A 22,412-nucleotide genomic window follows, 5' to 3' on the forward strand; every position below is an offset into this window, starting at 1 on the left:
CTGAACTAATTCTGCAAGTTATTCTTTACGCTCAAACAAACAAAATCTCAAATGTGGTACACTTCAGGCAACTGTCTCCAAAAGTGAAACGTACAACTGCTTATGCCAGAATTTTTTGCCAGTTCCCCACCCACGCATAGAGAAGACGAGCGCCTTCTGTCGGCTCGAGCGGCGCACGGGAATAATGTTGTCGCCTCAAAGCGAACTGCAGCGCAGTCCCACAGACCGCTGTTTGAAACCGTGTTTGTCGCTGCGCGAGCCATCGCTAGCGGGAGCCCCAAGGTCGACTCTTCCACTGCTGGCTGCAGCGGCCTCGCCAGGTGGCCCTGGTCCACTGTCCACAGACACAGCGTGCGTCCGGGGTGTCAACGAGCCGGTGGCCCATTCAGGCCCCAGAGGTCGCCGTCGCCACCTCACCCACTCCACAACACGCGGCCTTCCCAGGACACTCTCGTATCGGAAGGACAATCCACACACCGGCTATAGACACTCCTCTACTGCCTAATGAAACCGGTAACATACTGAAGCGCCAGTCAATCTGGTATAGGTATGCGCAGTGCTTTCTTTCTAAAAAAAAACAGTTTGAGGGTACTCCGACAATGGATATAATGCTGCGATACCACCCGTCTGCTTTTTGCCATGACGTCATCAACATGTCGTAACACAAACAAAAAATGGTATCGGAATCTTCAGTTGACTTAGCTCAAATGAAGTAGGCGATACCGATAAACACCCAAACATACAAGAGAAGGAGGTATCGAACACTTCAGTTGACATCACCTCAAATGGTTGGTTGGTTGGTTTGGGGAAGGAGACCAGACAGCGTGGTCATCGGTCTCATCGGATTAGGGAAGGATTGGGAAGGAAGTCGGCCGTACCCTTTCAGAGGAACCATCCCGGCATTTGCCTGGAGTGATTTAGGGAAATCACGGAAAACCTAAATCAGGATGGTCGGACGCGGGATTGAACCGTCGTACTCCCGAATGCGAGTCCAGTGTCTAACCACTGCGCCACCCCGCTCGGTCACCTCAAATGAAGCACAGTTTGTTACCAGAATGAGATTTCCACTCTGCAGAGGAGTGTGCGCTGATATGAAACTTCCTGGCAGATTAAAACTGTGTGCTGGGCAGAGACTCGAACTCGGGACCTTTGCCTTTCGCGGGCAAGTGCTCTACCAACTGGAGAGCTTCTGCAAAGTTTGGAAGGTAGGAGACGAGGTACTGGCAGAAGTAAAGCTGTGAGGACGGGGCGTGAGTCGTGCTTGGGTAGCTCAGTTGGTAGAGCACTTGCCCGCGAAAGGCAAAGGTCCCGAGTTCGAGTCTCGGTCCGGCACACAGTTTTAATCTGCCAGGAATTTTCAACACTCCTCTAGTGCCTAATGAAACCGTTAACACACTGAATCGCCAGTCAAACTGGTATAGGTATGGCCAGTGATTTTTTTTATAAAAAACAGTTTGAGGGTACTCCGACATTGGATATAATGCAGCGAAAACTACTTACAACTGAAGCATGGGATACCACCCGTCTGCTTTTAGCCATGACGTCATCAAAATGTCGAACTAAAAAGAATGGGTATCGGATTCTTCAGTTGACTTAGCTCAACTTAAGCAAGCGATACGGAGAAACACCCAAACATACAAGAGAATGAGGTATCGAACACTTCAGTTGACATCACGTCAAACGAAGCACAGTTAGTTTTCTGCTCATCTCTCACATCCAACTTAACTTACAAGTTGCAACGAAAGACAGGACACCGTTGTAAATATTGGGTTGGCAGAAGAGCCAACACCATGTTACTAGTGGAGGCCGAAATGCACGCGTTTTAGTTCACGCAGGCTGGCGTGAGGAGGGAAGGACTATACTGACGTGAGGTCTGGAACATGACAAGGAATTAGAATTTTGAAAGCGGACGTAATTAGTTTCATACTTAACTTTAATCCATTAATGATGAACGTCGCTCTTGACGGTACGTGATTCACAATATTGTCTGTTCAGAATTCATTCCAATTTCTGAATATGGCGCCTAGCTAGGTCGTAGCAAATGACGTAGCTGAAGGCTATGCTAAACTGTCGTCTCTGCAAATAAGAGCGTATGTATACAGTGAACCATCGCTAGCAAAGTCGGCTGTACAACTGGGGCGAGTGCTAGGGAGTCTCTCTAGACTAGACCTGCCATGTGGCGGCGCTCGGTCTGCAATCACTGATAGTGGCGACACGCGGGTCCGACGTATACTAACGGACCGCGGCCGATTTAAAGGCTACCACCTAGCAAGTGTGGTGTCTGGCGGTGACACCACAGTAAAACTTCGCACAACCGACAAGAACGGAACAGCAAGCGCTAACGAATAAAGAACAACAAAACAAAGACGACAATGAATCGCGTAGAGACATCTATCGGAGCTCGGCGTTTTAGCGTACGCGTATCCGTTCAGCAGTACCATCGCCCACTATTGGCGGGCGAGGGCACTACACTGGCCGCCAGCGATTCAGTTGTCGAGAACGGTTGCCGCAGCTTAGAAATGCTTGAAACAGTCAATGACGTCGCTTTCCCCACCAAAAACTGCACTGGTATCGCTCCGTATTCCAATTACCAACACGAAAAAATGAAATAAAAAATTTACGTCCGTGAAATAAATCTTTGGCACTCTTCCAAGTTCTCAACATCGTAAAAAAATTACTTTGTTAACGAAAACGTTTAGTGGTACGCATCCCCCAGCGTTCCCCCAGAAAAACAGCACTGGGTATGCGTATTCAAATATAAAGATATGTGAACAGGCAGATTACGGTCCTGCGGTCGGCAACGCCTACATGAGGCAACAAGTGTGTGGCGCAGCTGTTAGATCGGTTACTGCTGCTACAACGGCAGGTTATCAGGATTTAATTGAGTTTCAACGTCGCACGAGCAGTGGTACGCAGCATCTCCGAGGTAGCGACGAAGTGGGGGTTTTCCCGTACGACCAATTCGCGAGTGTACTGCGAAATCAGGAATCTGGTAAAACATCAAATCTCTGACAGCGTTGCGGCAGGGAAAAGATCATGCAAGAACGGGACCAACGACGACTGAAGACAGTCGTTCAAAGCGACAGATGTGCAACCTTTTGGCAAATTGCTGCAGATTTCAATGCTGGGCCATCAACAAGTGTGCGAACCATTCAAAGAAACATCATCGATACGGGCATTCCGAACTGAAGGTCCACTCATCTACCCGTGATGACTGTACGACACAAAGCTTTAATCCTCGCCTGGGCCCGTCAACACCTATATTGGACTGTTGTAACTGGAAACATGTTGCCTGGTCGGACGAGTCTCGCTTCAGATTGTATCGAGCGGATGGATGTGTAAGGGTATGAAGACAACCTCATGAATCTGTGAAACCTGCACGTCAGCAGGGGACTGTTCTAGCTGGTGGAGGCTCTGTAATGGTGTGGGGCGTGTGCAGTTGGAGTGATATGGGACCCCTGCTACGTCTCAATACGACTCTGACAGGTGACACGTACGTAAGCATCCTATCTAATCACCTGCATCCGTTCATGTCCATTGTGGATTCCGACGGTCTTGGGAATTTCCAGCAGGACAATGCGACAACTCACACGTTCAGAATTGCTACGGAGTGGCTCCAGGAACACTGTTCTGAGTTTAAACACTTCTGCTGGCCACCAAACTTCCCAGACATTATTAAATATATCTGGGATGCCTTGCAATGTGCTGTTGAGAAGAGATCTCCAGCCCCCTCGCACTCTTACGGATTTATGGACAGCCTTGCAAGGTTCATCGTGTCAGTTCCCTCCAGCAGTTCAGACATTAGTCGAGTCCATGCCGCATCCTGCTTCGGCACTTCTGCGTGCTCGCGGAGGTCCTACACGATATTAGGCAGGTTTATCACTTTTTTTTTGGCTCTACAGTGTAGTGCACTGTTCTGATAGAAAGTATCCGGACACCCCAAAAAACATACGTTTTTCATATTAGGCACATTTTGCTGCCACCTACTGCCAGTTACTCCATATCAGCAACATCATTTGTCGTTGGACATCGTGAGAGAACAGAATGGGGCGCTCCGCGGAACTCACGGACTCCAAACGTGGTCAGGTGACTGGGTGTCACTTGTGTCATACATCTGTATCGAGATTTCCACATTCCTAGATCCACTGTTTCCGAGATGATAGTGAAATGGAAACGTGAAAGGACACGTACAGCACAAAAGCGTACATGCTGGCCTCGTCTTTTAATGACAGAGACCGCTGACAGTTGAAGATGGTCGTAATTTGTAACAGGCAGACATCTATCCGGACCATCACACAGGAATTCCAGCCACTGCAAGCACTAGGACAGTTAGGTGGCAGATGAGAAAACTTGGATTTCATGGTCGAGCGGCTGCTCATAAGCCACACAGCACGCCGGTAAATGCCAAACGATGCCTCGCTTGGTGTAAGGAGGGTAAACACTGAACTATTGAACAGTGGAAAAACGTTGTGTGGAGGGACGAATCACGGTACACAGTGTGGCGATGCGATGGTAGGGAGTGGGTATGGCGAATGCCCGGTGAACGTCATCTGCCAGCGTGTTAGTGCCAACAGTAAAATTCGGTGTTATGGTGTGGTCGTGTTTTTCATGGAGAGGGCTTGCACCGCTTGTTGTTTTGCGTGGCACTATCACAGTACAGGCCTCAATTGATGTTTTAAACATCATCTTGCTTCCCACTGTTGAAGAGCAGTTGGGGAATGGCGACTGATTCTTTCAACACTATCGAGCATCTGTTCATAATGCACCGCCTGTGGCAAAGTGGTTACACGACAGTAATATCCATGTAATGGAGTGGACTGCACAGAGTCCTGACCTGAATCCTACAGAACACCTTTGGGATGTTTTGTAACGCCGACTTCGTGCCAGGCCTCACCGACCGACATCGATACCTCTCCTCAGTGCAGCACTCCGTGAAGAATGGGCTGCCATTCCCCAAGAAACCTTGCAGCACCTGATTGAACGTATGCCTGCGAGAGTGGGGAGCTGTCATCAACGCTAAGGGTCGGCCAACACCATACTAAATTCCAGCATTACCAGTGGAGGGCGCCACGAACTTGCAAGTCATTTTCAGCCAGGTGTCGGGATACTTTCGATCGAATAGTATAGATTAGGAGGGAACGGCACGGTGACGAACGGAGATATTGCTCAAATTCAGGATTTCTTTCTTCAAACCGGAATGTAGTAAAGTAAAGGGGTTTGCTGCAGTGAATAAAGCATACATTTTTTGTTCCTATTTTGTATTGAAAAATATTGATATCTACACTGTGTAATTGGGATTTTCACCCCCTCCCCAGGGCTCCCTTTTTTTCCTCTTCCCTCCTTCTCCCAGAGCGGATTTTCCTCCTTCCCCTCCCCCCTCCCCTGAGACGCTGCACCCCATACTTGCCTCTTTCCTTCCCACGTCCCTCCCTACCTGGCCCTCTTCAGCGCGCCCCCCGCTCATCTCCCCCATCTCTTCCCCTCCCTCCCTTCTTCCGGTCTCCCTCATCTCCTTGCTCCTGGCAGATCCTCTGTTTTGATCATCGTCAGTGTGCCACGTCAGCGTTGTGTTTAGTGCTGTTTCTCCTGTGCGTCAAGAGGTGTGATTTTAATTGTGTGCTGCCTTGAGGTTCGTCGTCAGTGTTTGTTATGTGCTACGCCATCCGTCGATACCTTTTGTGCTCCAGTCATACTGTGCCTTGTGTTCTTTTAATTGTCGCAGTGTGTGGCTTTTTGTGTGTGCTACTTTTAAACAGTTTTAACAGTTTTTTATCTCCATTTTACGGTCACCCCGTTTTTTGTCTATTGCCTTCCATGATGATCCTCCTTTTTTATATCTATGTTCACCATATTCTCTCCTTTGTATATTTTTAAATCTCTTCTATTGTTTGTTCCATGTCTTTCGGCTGAAGAGCAGCGCCTATGCTGCTGCCAGCCCGCCCCGATGGGGAATTGAAATACAATAAAGAAAAAAAAAAAATGGGATTTTCCCGAGGCAGCTCTGAAAAGAGATAGGTCTACGGTTGTCGTTGTAACTTCGGTTGTGGTTATCTGTAACATGAAATTAACGTAACACCGTGATTCTTACAGATGGAGCTTTAGTCCATCGTAGTAATTAGCAAAAAAAAATTCTTCTGGCGAAATTATAGAGATTTGTAAAAAATGGCTATTTCTGGACCTCTCTTCTTTGGACGAAACAATACTGAGTATCAACAAAAAGAAAATCGGCTCAACAAAAAGAAAATCGGCTACGACGACTGAAGAGAATTCAGTTTGCTTCAAGTGAGACCAAAAATCATTAAAATCGGATGAAAATTGCAGCGTGAACGACGACAAGCATGCCGAAGAACATAGTGTCAAGGTTACAAAATATATCGGCTCAACCACTTGTTTATAGTGTAAAACACTAAGAGTGACGCGTTTCGGAAGTCAAGCTTCCATCATCAGAATAATAAAAAGTAAAAGAACCTGTTAGAACTGGTGATACAAATAACTTTTTCAAACATTTGACTGGTTTCTTTCAGTAACTACATTTTTAGCAATTGGTAGGATACCACCATTTCATGAGGTCCTTGGAACATACGTTATCTGTTTGTATAGACATCTCTGTGACTTCCTTGTTTACTTGCGCGTGAGCTCACTCGCGTTTCAGTCTCGTGTTTGGCTACGTGGTGTGTGGTATCAACGAAGCCGCACGGGCGGTTTACGACGATAGAGGAGAGAGCCATGTGGTTACATGTTGAACACCGTAGGCGACACCATTTTAGAATTTTTATATTTTGACACCAATGCAGAGATGCACCTTGGAAGACACGGCTGCAACAAGGGAAGTAGCCACGATGTTTTAATTTTATCGTCAATTTTATTGTGCCTGGTGCATGTTCCATTTTAGTGAGTTTTAAGAGGTTCTTTTCTTTTTATTATTCTGATGATGGAAGCTTGACTTCCGAAACGCGTCAATCTTAGTGTTTACACTATAAACAAGTGGTTGAGCCAACATATTTTTTAACATTGAAATTGACAACCACGACCTGTGATCCAGTATGGATAAAATCATAGTGTCAAGAAAAACGAGTTTAAAGTTTGGCAAGTATTTATCATATAAAAGAGGGGCAGAGCTTGAAACTTAGGGGGTATCATCAATTCCTGGTCCATAATAACTATCGCCTCGCTTAGTGGACGGTCGCTTTCTGCTACTTTGACCTGATGAGCCCTCATTTTCGTCCTCAAAGCCCTTTTCGTCGCTGGCGCCTCTATCTTCACAGAATCAGCGCAGTTCGTCGCCGATTTTGATTTGAAGGGCATTTGCCACGTGCATTAATGCAGTATGGGCTACTCTGAATAAGCATACGGCCAAACTTGAAGCAAAGTTGATAATTTATGTTGTTTCTGAAGCGTACCTAGAAATGAGACTAATGAAACTTTAGATCAAATTTTGAGTTACACCACCCAAACAACGCTCCAGCGAACCACGTGTGCTCAAATTGGCATAAACAGGTGTAATTGCAGCGATAACGACTTACGTCAGCCGGTTCTGTAACGCCGCGGTGCGTCGTGCACGTTCGGCTACAAACGCTCACAGAAGAGTTACTTTTTGAAGTTCCCACGTAATATATTTCGGAATAATTCTTCAATGTGTATACATTCGAATACCACAATAGAAAAAATTTTCCAGTTTTTTCGATGTTCGAATGTTCTCCTGGGCAATGGTACAGGAGAGCCAAACTGTATTCTGTGTTATATTTTTACTTGGTTTCAATTTGTTTTCTGGCAACTTCAGCAAGTGGAAGAGTTTGTGATCCCGGGCTCGAAGTCAATGTTGGGTTATGTAATTTATAACGTTGTGTTTCAGTGAATGGTACACTGTGATACATTTTTGAATAGGTCTTTACGAGAGGAAACGAATTACCGAATAAAAAGTACAGGGTGCCATTTAAAAAAGTCGTACCAGTGCTCATGGTTTGTAAAAAGGAAAGCAACGACGAAGGAAATTACGCTGATTGATGTCCCCCTGACGGCTGAAAAACATTTGCTTCAAACACTTTGTAATTTGGATCTAGACAAACAGTTATTTCGGGTGGTCAAGATAAATGGGACACCCATATACATACAGGGTGAGTCACCTAATGTTACCGCTCGATATATTTCGTAAACCACATCAAATACTGACGAATCGATTCCACAGACTGAACGTGAGGAGAGGGGCTAGTGCAATTGGTTAATACGATCCATAAAAAAATGTACGGAAGTATATTTTTTAACACAAACCTACGTTTTTTGAAGGGAACCCCGTTAGTTTTGTTAGCACATCTGAACATATAAACAAATACGTAATCAGTGCCGTTTGTTGCATTGTAAAATGTTAATTACATCCGGAGATATTGTAACCTAAAGTTGACGCTTGAGTACCACTCCTCCGCTGTTCGATCGTGTGTATCGGAGAGCACCGAATTGCGTAGGGATCCAGAGGGAACGTTGAAGGACCTTAGGTACAGAATAGACTGGAACAGCACATTACGTCCACATGCTAACACCTTTTTATTGGTCTTTTTCACTGACGCGCATGTACATTACCATGAGGGGTGAGGTAAACGTACAAACGTGGTTTCCGTTTTCAATTACAAAGTGGAATAGAGTGAGTCCCACTGGAAACGCGTCGACGTAAGTGGTATCAGCATGATGGTGCACCTGCACATTCCGTAATTAACACAAGGCTGACCCTTGACAGGATGTTCTACGGGCGTTTCATAGGACGTGGAGGACACATAAATTGGCCAGCCCGTTCTCCTAATCTTACACCTCTGGACTTCTTTCTGTGGGGTACGTTAAAGGAGAATGTGTACCGTGATGTGCCTACAACCCCAGAGGATATGAAACAACGTATTGCGGCAGCCTGCGGCGACATTACACCAGATGTACTGCGGCGTGTACGACATTCATTACGCCAGAGATTGCAATTGTGTGCAGCAAATGATGGCCACCACATTGAACATCTATTGGCCTGACATGTCGGGGCACACTCTATTCCACTCCGTAATTGATAACGGAAACCACGTGTGTACGTGTACCTCACCCCTCATGGTAATGTACATGTGCGTCAGTGAAAAGAACCAACAAAAAGGTGTTAGCACGTGGACGTAATGTGCTGTTCCAGTCTATTCTATGTACAGATTGAACGTTAGGGGAGAGAAATTCCCTGCCTTAGGCCCTTTCTAACGCTAATACTTTGGTCTTAGTCTTCCATTCTCGTTGTTTCCTCTTTATTCTTGTACATGATGTATATTACCTGTTGTTTACGCCCATACTCCTGGAAGTTACATTTTTTCCAACATTACTCCTAATTTATACTGATATCATTGGTACCTGACCTATTCCCTGTGATATGTAGGATGCAGTGGTTTCTATACTACTAGCAAGGCATAGGACCCACCGTTATTCATATACACTGAGTTGGATCCATATGAGACATCTTTTCTGGATGATCCATTTCACAAATATTACTCCACATTTGTACCAGTAGTAGTATTCCATGATAACACACTGAGGGTAGCTGTGAAGCTGCTGAGGATTACAGTACAGGCAAGTAGTACTACAACTGTTACACCTAACCGCTAAATGCAACTTCCATATTGCATCCACATTGGCAATTCTTACTGTGTGTTGCATTTTCGTTCGGGATTTGTACAGGTAATGATGGTCCTTGACCTTGTGCCCTGTGATGTGACGCAGGCAGCCGTGTGATAGCCGGTTGCCATAGTGCTGGAATACGGGGTAAATGCCATGAATGTCCTCAAAGCTGGACCCATAGCGATCATTTTTCCTGTGTGTTGCATATTTGTAAACGTTTCTCTAGATTGGTTCCAGTAGTATTTCTCCGTGTCATGTGACATGTGGCAGCACGACAGCTGGTTGTCTCAGTTCTAGAATGACATGGTGCAATGCCATGAATGTCCTCCTAGTTGGACTCATGGGAACCATTCTTTCGTTTGCTTTTCCACAAATGTTGATCTAGTGCTACCATTAATGCTGGTCTGTGACCTGTGCCCTGTGGTATCCAGGAGTTAGAGACATTAATTATGAATACACATATATTATCCAGGAGTTACCTGCACAGCAGCTGGTTGTCACAGTGCTATAATGACATGGTCCAATGACATGACTCTTTAATTCCCTGTCTGGATGAGCAGACATTAATGACGATTGACAACAATCCAAAATTAATTCCAAATAAATTTTCTGACCGCAAATATCTTTGTGCCAGCTGTGATGAATGTAAAGGAGTGTCATATAGGGATGTAGACTCCGTGATATAACAAAGTTTGGGTCAGTCTTGGTACAAAGAATAGATAGCCTAAGTGATTAAGGTGACTTCTTATGACAAGTGGAAAATCCAAGTATAAGTCCCAGTCCAGCACATATTTTCATGTCTCACTAATAGGTGGTATACAGGGTGTTACAAAAAGGCACGGCCAAACTTTCAGGAAACATTCCTCACACACAAATAAAGAAAAGATGTTATGTGGAAATGTGTCTGGAAACGCTTAATTTCCATGTTAGAGCTCATTTTAGTTTCGTCACTATGTATTGTACTTCCTCGATTCACCGCCAGTTGGCCCAATTGAAGGAAGGTAATGCTGACTTCGGTGCTTGTGTTGACATGCGACTCATTGCTCTACGGTACTAGCATCAGGAACATCAGTACGTAGCAGCAACAGGTTAGTGTTCATCACGAACGTGGTTTTGCAGTCAGTGCAATGTTTACAGATGCGGAGTTGGCAGATGTCCATTTGATGTACGGATTAGCACGGGCAATAGCCGTGGCGCGGTACGTTTGTATCGAGACAGATTTCCAGAACGAAGTTGTCCCGACAGGAAGACGTTCGAGGCAATTGATAGGTGTCTTAGGGAGCACGGAACATTCCAGCCTATGACTCGCGACTGGGGAAGACCTAGAACGACGAGGACACCTCCAATGGACGAGGCAATTCTTCGTGCAGTTGACGATAACCCTAATGTCAGCGTCAGAGAAGTTGCTGCTGTACAAGGTAACGTTGACCACGTCGCTGTATGGAGAGTGCTACGGGAGAACCAGTTGTTTCCGTACCGTGTACAGCGTGTGCAGGCACTGTCAGCAGCTGATTGGCCTCCACGGGTACACTTCTGCGAATGGTTCATCCGACAATGTGTCAATCCTCGTTTCAGTGCAAATGTTCTCTTTACGGATGAGGTTTCATTCCAACGTGATCAAATTGTAAATTTTCACAATCAACATGTGCGGGCTGACGAGAATCCGCACGCAGTTGTGCAATCACCTCATCCACACAGATTTTCTGTGAATCTTTGGGCAGGCATTGTAGGTGATGTCTCGATTGGGCCCCACGTTCTTCCACCTACGCTCAATGGAGCACGTTATCACGATTTCATACGGGATACTCTACCTGTGCTGCTAGAACATGTGCCTTCACAAGTACGACACAACATGTGGTTCATGCACGATGGAGCTCCTGCACATTTCAGTCGAAGTGTTCGTACGCTTCTCAACAACAGATTCGGTGACCGATGGATTGGTAGAGGCGGACCAATTCCATGGCCTCCACGCTATCCTGACCTCAATCCTCTTGACTTTCATTTATGGGGGCATTTGAAAGCTCTTGTCTACGCAACCCCGGTACCAAATGTAGAGACTCTTCGTGCTCGTATTGTGGACGGCTGTGATACAATACGCCATTCTCCAGGGCTGCATCAGGGATTGCATGCGACGGAGGGTGGATGCCCGTATCCTCGCTAACGGAGGACATTTTGAACATTTCCTGTAACAAAGTGTTTGAAGTCACGCTGGTACGTTCTGTTGCTGTGTGTTTCCATTCCATGATTAATGTGATTTGAAGAGAAGTAATAAAATGAGCTCTAACATGGAAATTAAGCGTTTCCGGACACATGTCCACATAACATATTCTCTTTATTTGTGCGTGAGGAATGTTTCCTGAAAGTTTGGCCTTACCTTTTTGTAACACCCTGTATATATATCCAATACAGCTGATGCCAAGATAGATGCAGTCGGTTAATGTATTTTGAATTAATGACATGAATGTCTACAGAGTAGCTACTACACCGAACATTCTTTCTGTGGGTTACGTTTTTACAAATATTGCTGCAGATTTCTACACAATATTGATATGTGACCTGTGACAGTGTAAAAGCTGGTTGCCACAGCATCAGAATCGTGTGGTACAATGCCACGAATGTCTACTGAGTTGAATCCATAGGGCTGTTGTTTTTGTGTGTTACATTTTTGGAAACGTTGCTCTAGATATGTAACACTAGTGTTGGTTCGTGATATGTGGCCTGTGGTACGCAGGATGTGGCAGCAACATAACAGCTGGTTGTCACAGTGCTAGAATAACCTGGTACAATGACATGAATGGGCACTGGGTTGGACTGATATGGGCCATTTTCTTCTGTTTCGTTATCATAAACATTGCTCTAGATTTGTACTGGTAGTGTTGGTTTTGACCTGTGTCCTGAAGTAGTGCAGCAATTGGATGCTGCAGCACAGGAATCATGCAGTCTAATAGGATGAATGTCCACTGAAACAGACCCAGTCGACCATTCTTTGTGTCTGTTACATTTGCAGATATTGTACTAGATTGACACCAGCAGTGTTGGTCTGTGACCTGGGCCTTATGGTACAGTTGGCAGTGCAACAGCTGACTGTCACAGTGCTATAATAACTTAGTATAGTGACATGAATGTTCACATAGTAGCACACACATGGAAACATTCTTTCTGTGTGTCAAATTTTGACAGGTGGAAGTACAATAGCTAATTGCAACAGTGATGGAATCTCAGTTCGAATATAGTAAACTTTCTTGAGACTGAGAAACTCATCAGCATGGTTTCAGAAAGATACGCTCATGCAAAACTAAGCTTGCCCTTTTCTCACATGATATACTGACAACTATGAATGAAGGGCAACAGGCACAGTCCACATTTCTGGATTTATGGAAAGCATTTAACTTGGGCGCTCTTGCAGACTGTTAATGAAGATACGAGCATAAGGAATAAAATAGCAGATATGTGAGTGGCCCAGAGACATCTTAAATAATAGAACCCAGTATGTTGTCCTCTACGGCAAGTGTTCATTGGAGACAGTTGTATCACTGTGAGAGCCCCAAGGAAGTGTGATAGGACCGCTGTTGTTGTCTATGCACATAAATATCGGGCAGATAGGGTGGGTAGCAATCTGTCGTCATTGGCTAATGATGCCGTGATTTGCAGTAATATGTCGAAGTTCAGCGACTCTAGGAAGATACAAGACTACTTAGACAAAATTTTCAGCTGGTGTAGTGAGTGACAACTAGCCCTCAATGTGAGAAAATGTAAGTTAATGGGGGAGAGTATGAAGAGCAAACCTAAAATTTTCGGATACGATGTTACTAGTGTCCTGCTTGACACAGTAAAGAAACTTTAGAGAACTGGCATTTTAGGCTGACTTGCAAACGATTCTATTGATGCCAACATGCAATGCATGTAAGGACCACAAAGATAAGATGCGAGAAATTAGGGCTCATGTGGAGGCATATAGCTAGTAGTTTTTCGCTTGCTCTGTTTGCGAGTGGAACAGGATAAGAAATAAGTAGTACAGGGTACCCTCCGCCACACACCATACGGTGGCTTCCGGAATATCTATGTACGAGGGTCACTCTGAAAGAAATGCATACTACTTTTTTAAAAATCCATCTTTTATTCTACATTTTTGAAAGTTTTACAGTGTGTAGATACATCCTTTAGGAACAATATTTTCATCCCTCCACATAATTTCCATCCCTCTCAGCTGCCTTACGCCATCTTGGAACCAGCGCCTGTATACCAGCATGGTAAAATTCTGGACCAACCTGTTGGAGCCATTGTTTGCCAGCGTGCACAAGGGAGTCATCATCTTCAAACCTTGTTCCACGAAGAGAGTCTTTCAGTTTCCCAAAGAGATGATAGTCACATGGAGCCAGGTCAGGACTGTAAGGAGGGTGTTTCAGTGTTTGTCCATCCGAGTTTTCAGATCGCTTCCATGGTTTTTTGACTGACATGTAGGCGTGCACTGTCGTGCAACAGCAAAACATTGTGCTTTTGCCGATGTGGTCGAACACGACTCAGTCGAGATTGAAGTTTTTTCAGTGTCGTCACATATGCATCAGAATTTGTGGTGGTTCCACTTGGCATGATGTCCACAAGCAACAGTCCTTTGGAATCGAAAAACACCGTAGCCATAACTTTTCCAGCAGGAGGTATGGTTCTGAATGTTTTTATTCTTGGGTTAATTTGCACGATGCCACTCCATTGATTGCTTCTTCGTCTCTGGTGAAAAATGATGGAGCCATGTTTCATCACCTGTCACAATTCTTGCAAGAAATTCATCTCCACCATTCTCGTACTGTTCCAAAAAGTTCGCTACATACCGTTTTTCTTGTTTCTTTGTGAGCGACTGTCAACATCCTGGGAACCCACTTGGCATAAACCTTTTTTAACGCCAACACTTCCAATATTCTGCAAACACTTCCTTCCCGTATCCCAACATAGCATGACAATTCGCTCACTGTGATGCGTCTGTCAGCAGTCACCAATTCGTTAACTCTCTGCACACTGTCTGGAGTGTGTGCAGTACGAGGCCTGCCGCTGCGAGCACAATCCTCAATATTGCCGTCCCCGCTTTCATCACGTAACCTGCTTGCCCACCGACTAACTGTACTGCGATCGACAGCAGCATCTCCATACACCTTTCTCAACCTCTTGTGGATGTTTCCCACTGTCCCGTTTTCACAGCACAGGAATTCTACCACAGCACGTTGCTTCTGAGGAATGTCAAGTGTAGCAGCCATCTTGAAGACATGCTGTGATGGCACCCCTCACGAGAACAGGTTGAACTAAGTTTGAAAACGAGCGGGAAGGATGTATCTACACACTGTAAAACTTTCACACATGTAGAATAAAAGATGGATTTTTTAACAAAGTAGTGTGCATTTCTTTCGGAGTGAGCCTCGTACATAGATATTTCGCAAGCCACAGTATGGTGTGTGGCAGAGGGTACCCTGTACTACTTATGTCTTATCCTGTTCCACTCGCGAACAGAGCAAGTGAAAACTACTAGCTATATGCCTCCATATGAGCCCTAATTTCACGTATCTTATGTTTGTGGTCCTTATAAGAATGAAAACTGTATTTTTAGAAAAATTGTGTGCACTTCTTTTGGAGTGACCCTCGTAGATGAAGATGTAGGTGTAGATGCAGTACAATGCCTTAGATGGGCACTGAGTTGGACCCATAGGGACCATTTCATCTGCATGTTGCAAACATTGCTGTATGTTTATCGTGGTAGTACTGGCCCGTAGCCTGTGGTATTGTGTAGTAGGCAGCAGTGCAGTAGCTGACAGTACTGGAGGAAGATAATTCAATGACATGTGTGCCCTCTGGACCACTCTGTGTGTGTGTGTGTGTGTGTGTGTGTGTGTGTGTGTGTGTGTGTGTGTGCTGTAAGCACTGCTATGGACCTTCGGCCATTGTACTGCCAACTGACCCGCGCTCCCGCGGCGCTGTGCAGGAGGCGGCGGTGCAGCAGCTGGTGACGGCGGTGCTGGCGTGGCGCGCCGTGCTGCAGGCGTCGCTGCCGGCGGCGGCGCTGCTGTTCCTGGGCGCGTGGTCGGACCGGCACGGCCGGCGGAAGCCGCTGATGCTGACGCCGGTGTTCGGCGAGCTGGCGGGCGCGCTGCTGCTCATGCTGTGCGTCTACTGCCGCTCGTGGCCCGTGGAGGCCGCCGCGCTGGCCGAGGCGCTGCCGCCAGCCCTCACCGGAGGCTGGGTCACCGCCTTCATGGCCATCTTCAGGTAGGCCTCTCAGCCAATCACGACTCTCTGCGGTAGCTCACACGTGTATCAGTGCAGTGCGTAAGGATATCGTCTGCAGGCCCAAGAGAAATGGGATAGTACCGCCCTTGTTCCCCATATACATAAACAATCTGACACACGTGTGCCGGACCGAGACTCGAACTCGGGACCTTTGCCTTTTGCGGGCAAGTGCTCTTCGAGACGAGGTACTGACGGAATTAAAGTTGTGAGAACAGGTCGTGACTCGTGCTTGGGTAGCTCAGTTGGTAGAGCACTTGCTGGCGAAAGGCAAAGGTCCCGAGTTCAAGTCTCGGTCCGGCAAAAAGTTTTAATCTGCCAGGAAGTTTCATATCAGCGCGCACTCCGTTGCAGAGTGAAAATCTCGTTCTGGAAACATCCCCCAGGCTGTGGCTAAGCCATGTCTCGCCAGTATCCTTTCTTTCAGGAGTGGTAGTTTTGCAAGGTTCGCAGGAGAGCTTCTGTAAAGTTTGGAAGGTAGGAGACGAGGTACTGGCAGAAATAAAACTGTGAGTACCGGGCGTGAGTCGTGCTTCGGTAACTCAGTTGGTAGAGCACTTGCCCGCGAAAGACAAAGGTCCAGAGTTCGAGTCTCGGTCGGGCAAACAGTTTTAATCTGCCAGGAAGTTTCTTATCAGCGCACATTCCGCTGCAGATGAAAATCTCATTCTGGAATCTGACACATCTTGCCACCGGGTCCTCTGACGTCATCTTCAAACCCGCCATCTCTACACACTCAGAGGCTCGATGCACCCTCCCCATTGGACTAAAGACTCGACACTGGAATTTGTTGTCCGGTACAAATAGAATCATTCCGCATAAAAAATAGAGCGAGTACATGACTTTCTAATGCTAGGAAGTATAACCGTATATATATATTCCCAGGACAAGAGGTCAAAGAATTTGGGGAGAGGACAGGTACAATCATTCAGCGCAAAACATGTCTACTAAACATGGGCTCTAAAATTGATACCTATGAACAAATCCTCGTCTTCAATACTATGAAACAAATCTCCTCTGCTGTAAGCTCTTTACTTTTCATATTTTGAGAGTTGGTCCTATGGAGCAAAACAAAGAAAATATGTAGAGCCCACATGGCCTCTTAAGTGCAGACGTGAAGAGCTATGAGCCCTTCTTCATCTTCACTAATATGAAACACAACTCTTCTGGTGGATATGTGCTCACAGCAATTAAGGTATGCATTTTTGAGCCCCTGTCTACTACACATTTTCCTTCCAATTATATTCCCTATGACATCCCTGACTGTGGACCATTCCTTGCATATATATATATACGAAAACTCAAAGTTTTTTTAGGCATTCACAAATGTTCGATATGTGCCCCTTTAGTGATTCGGCAGACATCAAGCCGATAATCAAGTTCCTCCCACACTCGGCGCAGCATGTCCCCATCAATGAGTTCGAAAGCATCGTTGATGCGAGCTCGCAGTTCTGGCACGTTTCTTGGCAGAGGTGGTTTAAACACTCAATCTTTCACATAACCCCACAGAAAGAAATCGCATGGGGTTAAGTCGGGAGAGCGTGGAGGCCGTGACATGAATTGCTGATCATGATCTCCACCACGACCGATCCATCGGTTTTCCAAACTCCTGTTTAAGAAATGCCGAACATCATGATGGAAGTGCGGTGGCGCACCATCCTGTTGAAAGATGAAGTCGGCGCTGTCGGTCTCCAGTTGTGGCATGAGCCAATTTTCCAGCATGTCCAGATACACGTGGCCTGTAACGTTTTTTTCGCAGAAGAAAAAGGGGCCGTAACCTTTAGACCGTGAGATTGCACAAAACACGTTAAGTTTTGGTGAATTGCGAATTTTCTGCACGAATGCGTGAGGATTCTCTACCGCCCAGATTCGCACATTGTGTCTGTCCACTTCACCATTAAGAAAAAAATGTTGCTTCATCACTGAAAACAAGTTTCGCACTGAACGCATCCTCTTCCATGAGCTGTTACAACCGCGCCGAAAATTCAAAGCGTTTGACTTTGTCATCGGGTGTCAGGGCTTGTAGCAATTGTAAACGGTAAGGCTTCTGCTTTAGCCTTTTCCGTAAGATTTTCCAAACCATCGGCTGTGGTACGTTTAGCTCCCTGCTTGCTTTATTCGTCGACTTCCGCGGGCTACGCGTGAAACTTGCCCGCACGCGTTCAACCGTTTCTTCGCTCACTGCAGGCCGACCCGTTGAATTCCCCTTACAGAGGCATCCAGAAGCTTTAAACTGCCCATACCATCGCCGAATGGAGTTAGCAGTTGGTGGATCATTGTTGAACTTCGTCCTGAAGTGTCGTTGCACTGTTATGACTGACTGATGTGAGTGCATTTCAAGCACGACATACGCTTTCTCGGCTCCTGTCGCCATTTTGTGTCACTGCGCTCTCGAGCGCTCTGGCGGCAGAAACCTGAAGTGCGGCTTCTGGACCTCCGTTTTTGTATGGCATATGTTATAGATCTTTCTGCACGTCCCCGTTTTCAGATGTCTTCTCTTCCGTCGGTTGGGTCTGACGTGTAGTCGTTTTTAACTCCTCTCTTTGTCTTCTACACTTCTGGCTGCCCCGATAGCAGAGTGGTCAGTGCACCGGTCTGTTCCGCCATGGGGCTCAGGGACTGGGTGTTGTCCTCATTAGCATTTGTCCTCATCAGTGGAAGGCAACGGGAAACCGCCACTGGAATCACTTCCCTAGACGCTCATGTGATGGACCTCTCTGACGAGGCTTCCCCCATGACAAAACCTGCCGTAAGGCACAACACAAAGTATTTCTACACTTCTGACAAGGGCGCGTATGACTCTAGTTGTTTTTGCGTCGAGCGGTTCTAGGCGCTTCAGACCCCAAGTAGCCAAACATAACCATTTCTACTCGGTTCAGTTGAACCAGAAGAGCCAGTCTGTTCTATGTAAACACATCCGCACCATTTTGGAGCCACCTCAAATGTGACATCCACTGTTCAAAGTGCAGTCAATGCGAACAAGAGGTGACCGAGACGTGTAACCAATGGCACCCCATACTATCACGTCGGATGATGCGCCAGTATCGCAATGACTAAGAAATTTAACGTTGTTATTCGACCTATAACCCATTGATTAGTAATGACATTATTGCTTCAGAAGTGGGCGGAGCCTCCATTATATATAGTAAGACGTGCACTTGTTTCTCCAGTAGTGATTCTCCAACAGAAAGAGGTTCCTACTCAATGGTAATTCATCGTTTTATAGCTTTATAACTTTATGTATTTTCTTTAACGTATGTAGTCCTCTAATTAAATCTTTGTATACGACTTGTACGTCTGAAGATGACCACAGTAGTGATCGAAACCAGACACCGTAATAAATAAATTGTTATCAAGACTGTTTTTGATAGTAAATATTTGTAACACTTTGATCACTGTTTACTCCCACAACGTATTCAAAAGTAATCACATTTATGTGCTTGACAGAGGGTTCATCGAACCACCTTCCCAATAATTGTCTATTATTCCGATGTCGTACAGCGCACGAAAAAAAAACGAATATCTGTACCTTTCGGTGCGAGCTGTGATGTCCCTTATTTCGTTATGCCGACAGCTTCTGCCGATGTAGGGCGGCGTCAACAAAATATTTTAGCATTCGGAGGAGAAAGCTGGTGACCGAACTTTCGTCAGAAGATTCCGTCGCAGCGAAAAACGCCTTTGTCTTAATAATATCCACCCCAAATCCTGTATCATTTCACTGAAATTCTCTCCCCTACTTCGCAACAATACGGGGTGTTCAAAAAGTCTCTCCGTAGTGCCGTATGATTGTTAGCCGCGCTTGCCGTTTGCCGCATTGAATATACCGAAATGAAACTCAGTGAAATACAAGTTATTAATTTACTGAATATTCATTTTTACTTACAAATTTTCACATTAAAAGTTGAAAGTGTCCCCTCTGTTATTGAATACACAATTCAATTCGTCTAATCATGTTTCGAAACACAAGCTGTAACAGAAGCAGTGACAATGGATATTGCAGCTTTCAATTCATCGATGGATTTTGGACGGTTTTTTTAGACAGTTGCTTTCGCTGCACCCCAGAAGAAAAACTCAGGTGGTGTTAGGTCAGGCGATCGTGGAGGCCAAAGTCCCTGTGAAATTATGCGATCACCAAAAACATCAGCAAGCAGTGACATTGAAACGCGAGCTGTATGCGCGGTTGAAAATAACAGCGAAGTATTTCAGTTAACAAAAGTTCTCCTATGAATGGATACAGAATATCACTGCAGTATCGTTGTGCGTTTATTGTTTCGTTGGAAAATATGGGACGACAAACCGATGTCTAAAAATTGCAATCCACACTCCTATTTTCACGGAATGAAGTGGTTCCTGATGAACACACAATGGTTTCGCAGTACTCCACTTACGAGTATTTTACAAGTTCATGTACCAGGATCAATGAAACCACGCCTCATCAGTCAAAAACGTTTCATTAAGAATGTCCCTTCCATTTTGTTAAACGTAATTTTTGAACCATTGACAATGTCTCTTGCCATGATTAGTATTTTTCAGTTCTTGCACGACTGTCACTTTGTATGGCAAAAAGTTCTTATTTATTAGTTATAGCCGTGTGGGCCGTTCAGACACTAACATTGATTTCCTGGGCGAGTTTTCTTACTGACTTGTTCAGACTCGTGGACATTTTATCGGAAATATCGAGTAGTTTATCCTCGGACAAAACGCTAGGACGACCACTTCTCGGTGCATCTGTCACTGAACTCGTACTTCGAAATTTGTTAATCAAATCTCGCACAATATGGCGATGTGGGAGTATTGTCTCCGGAAAAACTGAATTAAATGTTTGACGAACTGCAATTGTGTATTTACAGCCAACTTCGAACACCTGTTCGACTAAAAACACAGGTTATTCAATGGTTAGCATTTTAACAGTGACAAAAACGAAACAAACAAAAGAACTAAAACGTTCACGTCAACACGTAACGACACACACCAACGCTAATACTGACGCTGACTGAGATAAGCGAAACAGAGGAATGCTGGGAGAGTCCCCTTGAAGGGAAGTAACTCAGGCAGGCGAACAACCATACGGCACGCGCAGCTAACAATCATACGGCACTGCCGAGAGACTTTTTGTACACCCCATACAAAACGTGCTGCCCTTCTTTGAACTTTCTCGATACACTCCGTCAGTTCGGTCAGGTAAGGATACCAGACTGCGCAGCAGTATTCTGAAGCGGACGAACGTAGTCTCTTTAGTACATGTGTCACATTTTCAAAGCGTCCTGCCAATGAAAAATGGCGAGGGCAGAAGAGGCGATGCAGACGATGACTTGCTGTTAGCAGAGGCACTCGCATAGGTCGACTGCTGCCACAGGACCATTAACGCCATATTTCGCTGCACTGCCCTAACGGATACGTTCGTCGTACGTCCCTCATGGATTTCTGTGTTTATTTCGCACCGTGTTGCTTGTCTATTAGCACTAACGACTCTAAGCAAACGCCGCTGCTCTCGGTCGTTAAGTGAAAGCCGTGAGACACTGCGTTGTCCGTGGTGAATGGTAATGAATGAAATATGTTATTTTCGGCACGCTCTTGACACCGTAGATCTCAGAATATTGAATTCCCTAACGATTTCCGAAAAGGAATGTCCCGTGCGTCTTGTTTCAACTACCATTCCGTGTTCAGTCTGTTAAATCCTGTCGTGCGGACATATTCACGTCAGGCACCTATTCACATGAATTCCTTAGCACAATTGGCTCCACCAATGTACTGCCGTTTTATACCTTCTGTACGTCATACTACCGCCAGCCATATACACTACTGGCCATTAAAATTGCTACACCACGAAGATGACGTGCTACAGACGCGAAATCTAACCGACAGGAAGACGATGCTGTGATATGGAAATGATTAGCTTTTTCACAGCAAACACGCAAAGCTGGCGCCGGTGGCGATACCGTAACGTGCTTACATGAGGAAAGTTTCCAACCGACTTCTCATACACAAACAGCAGTTGACCGGCGTTGCCTGGTGAAACGTTGTTGTGATGCCTCGTGTAAGGAGGAGAAATGCGTACCATCACGTTTCCGGCTTTGATAAAGGTCGGATTGTAGCCTATCGCGATTGCGGTTTATCGTATCGCGACATTGCTGCTCGCGTTGGTCGAGATCCAATGACTGTTAGCAGAATATGGAATCGGTGGGTTCAGGAATGTAATAAGGAACGCCGTAATGGATCCCAACAGCCTCGTATCACTAGCAGTCGAGATGACAGGCATCAGTATGGCCGTAACGGATCGTGCAGCCACGTCTCGATCCCTGAGTCAACAGATGGGGACGTTTGCAAGACAACAACCATCTGCACCAACATTTCGACAACGTTTGCGACAGCATGGACTATCAGCTCGGAGACCGTGGCTGCGGTTACCCTTGACGCTACATCACAGACAGGAGCGCCTGCGATGGTGTACTCGACGACGAACCTGGGTGCACGAATGGCAAAACGTCAGTTTTTCGGATGAATCCAGGTTCTGTTTA

The 22,412-nt window shown here is 45.7% G+C and overlaps 1 protein-coding gene across 1 annotated transcript in view; it reads left to right on the forward strand.

Moving 5' to 3' along the window:
• The window catches only part of LOC126109840 (solute carrier family 46 member 3-like), a 612,447-nt gene that overhangs the window by 185,886 nt on the left and 404,149 nt on the right, over positions 1–22,412 (forward strand). Inside the window, exon 2 of the mRNA XM_049914899.1 lies at positions 15,593–15,876. Coding sequence (XP_049770856.1) covers positions 15,593–15,876 — 284 coding nt within the window. The remainder of the gene's footprint in view (positions 1–15,592; positions 15,877–22,412) is intronic.

The sequence above is a fragment of the Schistocerca cancellata genome, chromosome 12 (assembly GCF_023864275.1).
Source record: "Schistocerca cancellata isolate TAMUIC-IGC-003103 chromosome 12, iqSchCanc2.1, whole genome shotgun sequence".
In the NCBI taxonomy this organism is placed as follows: Eukaryota; Metazoa; Arthropoda; class Insecta; order Orthoptera; family Acrididae; genus Schistocerca; species Schistocerca cancellata.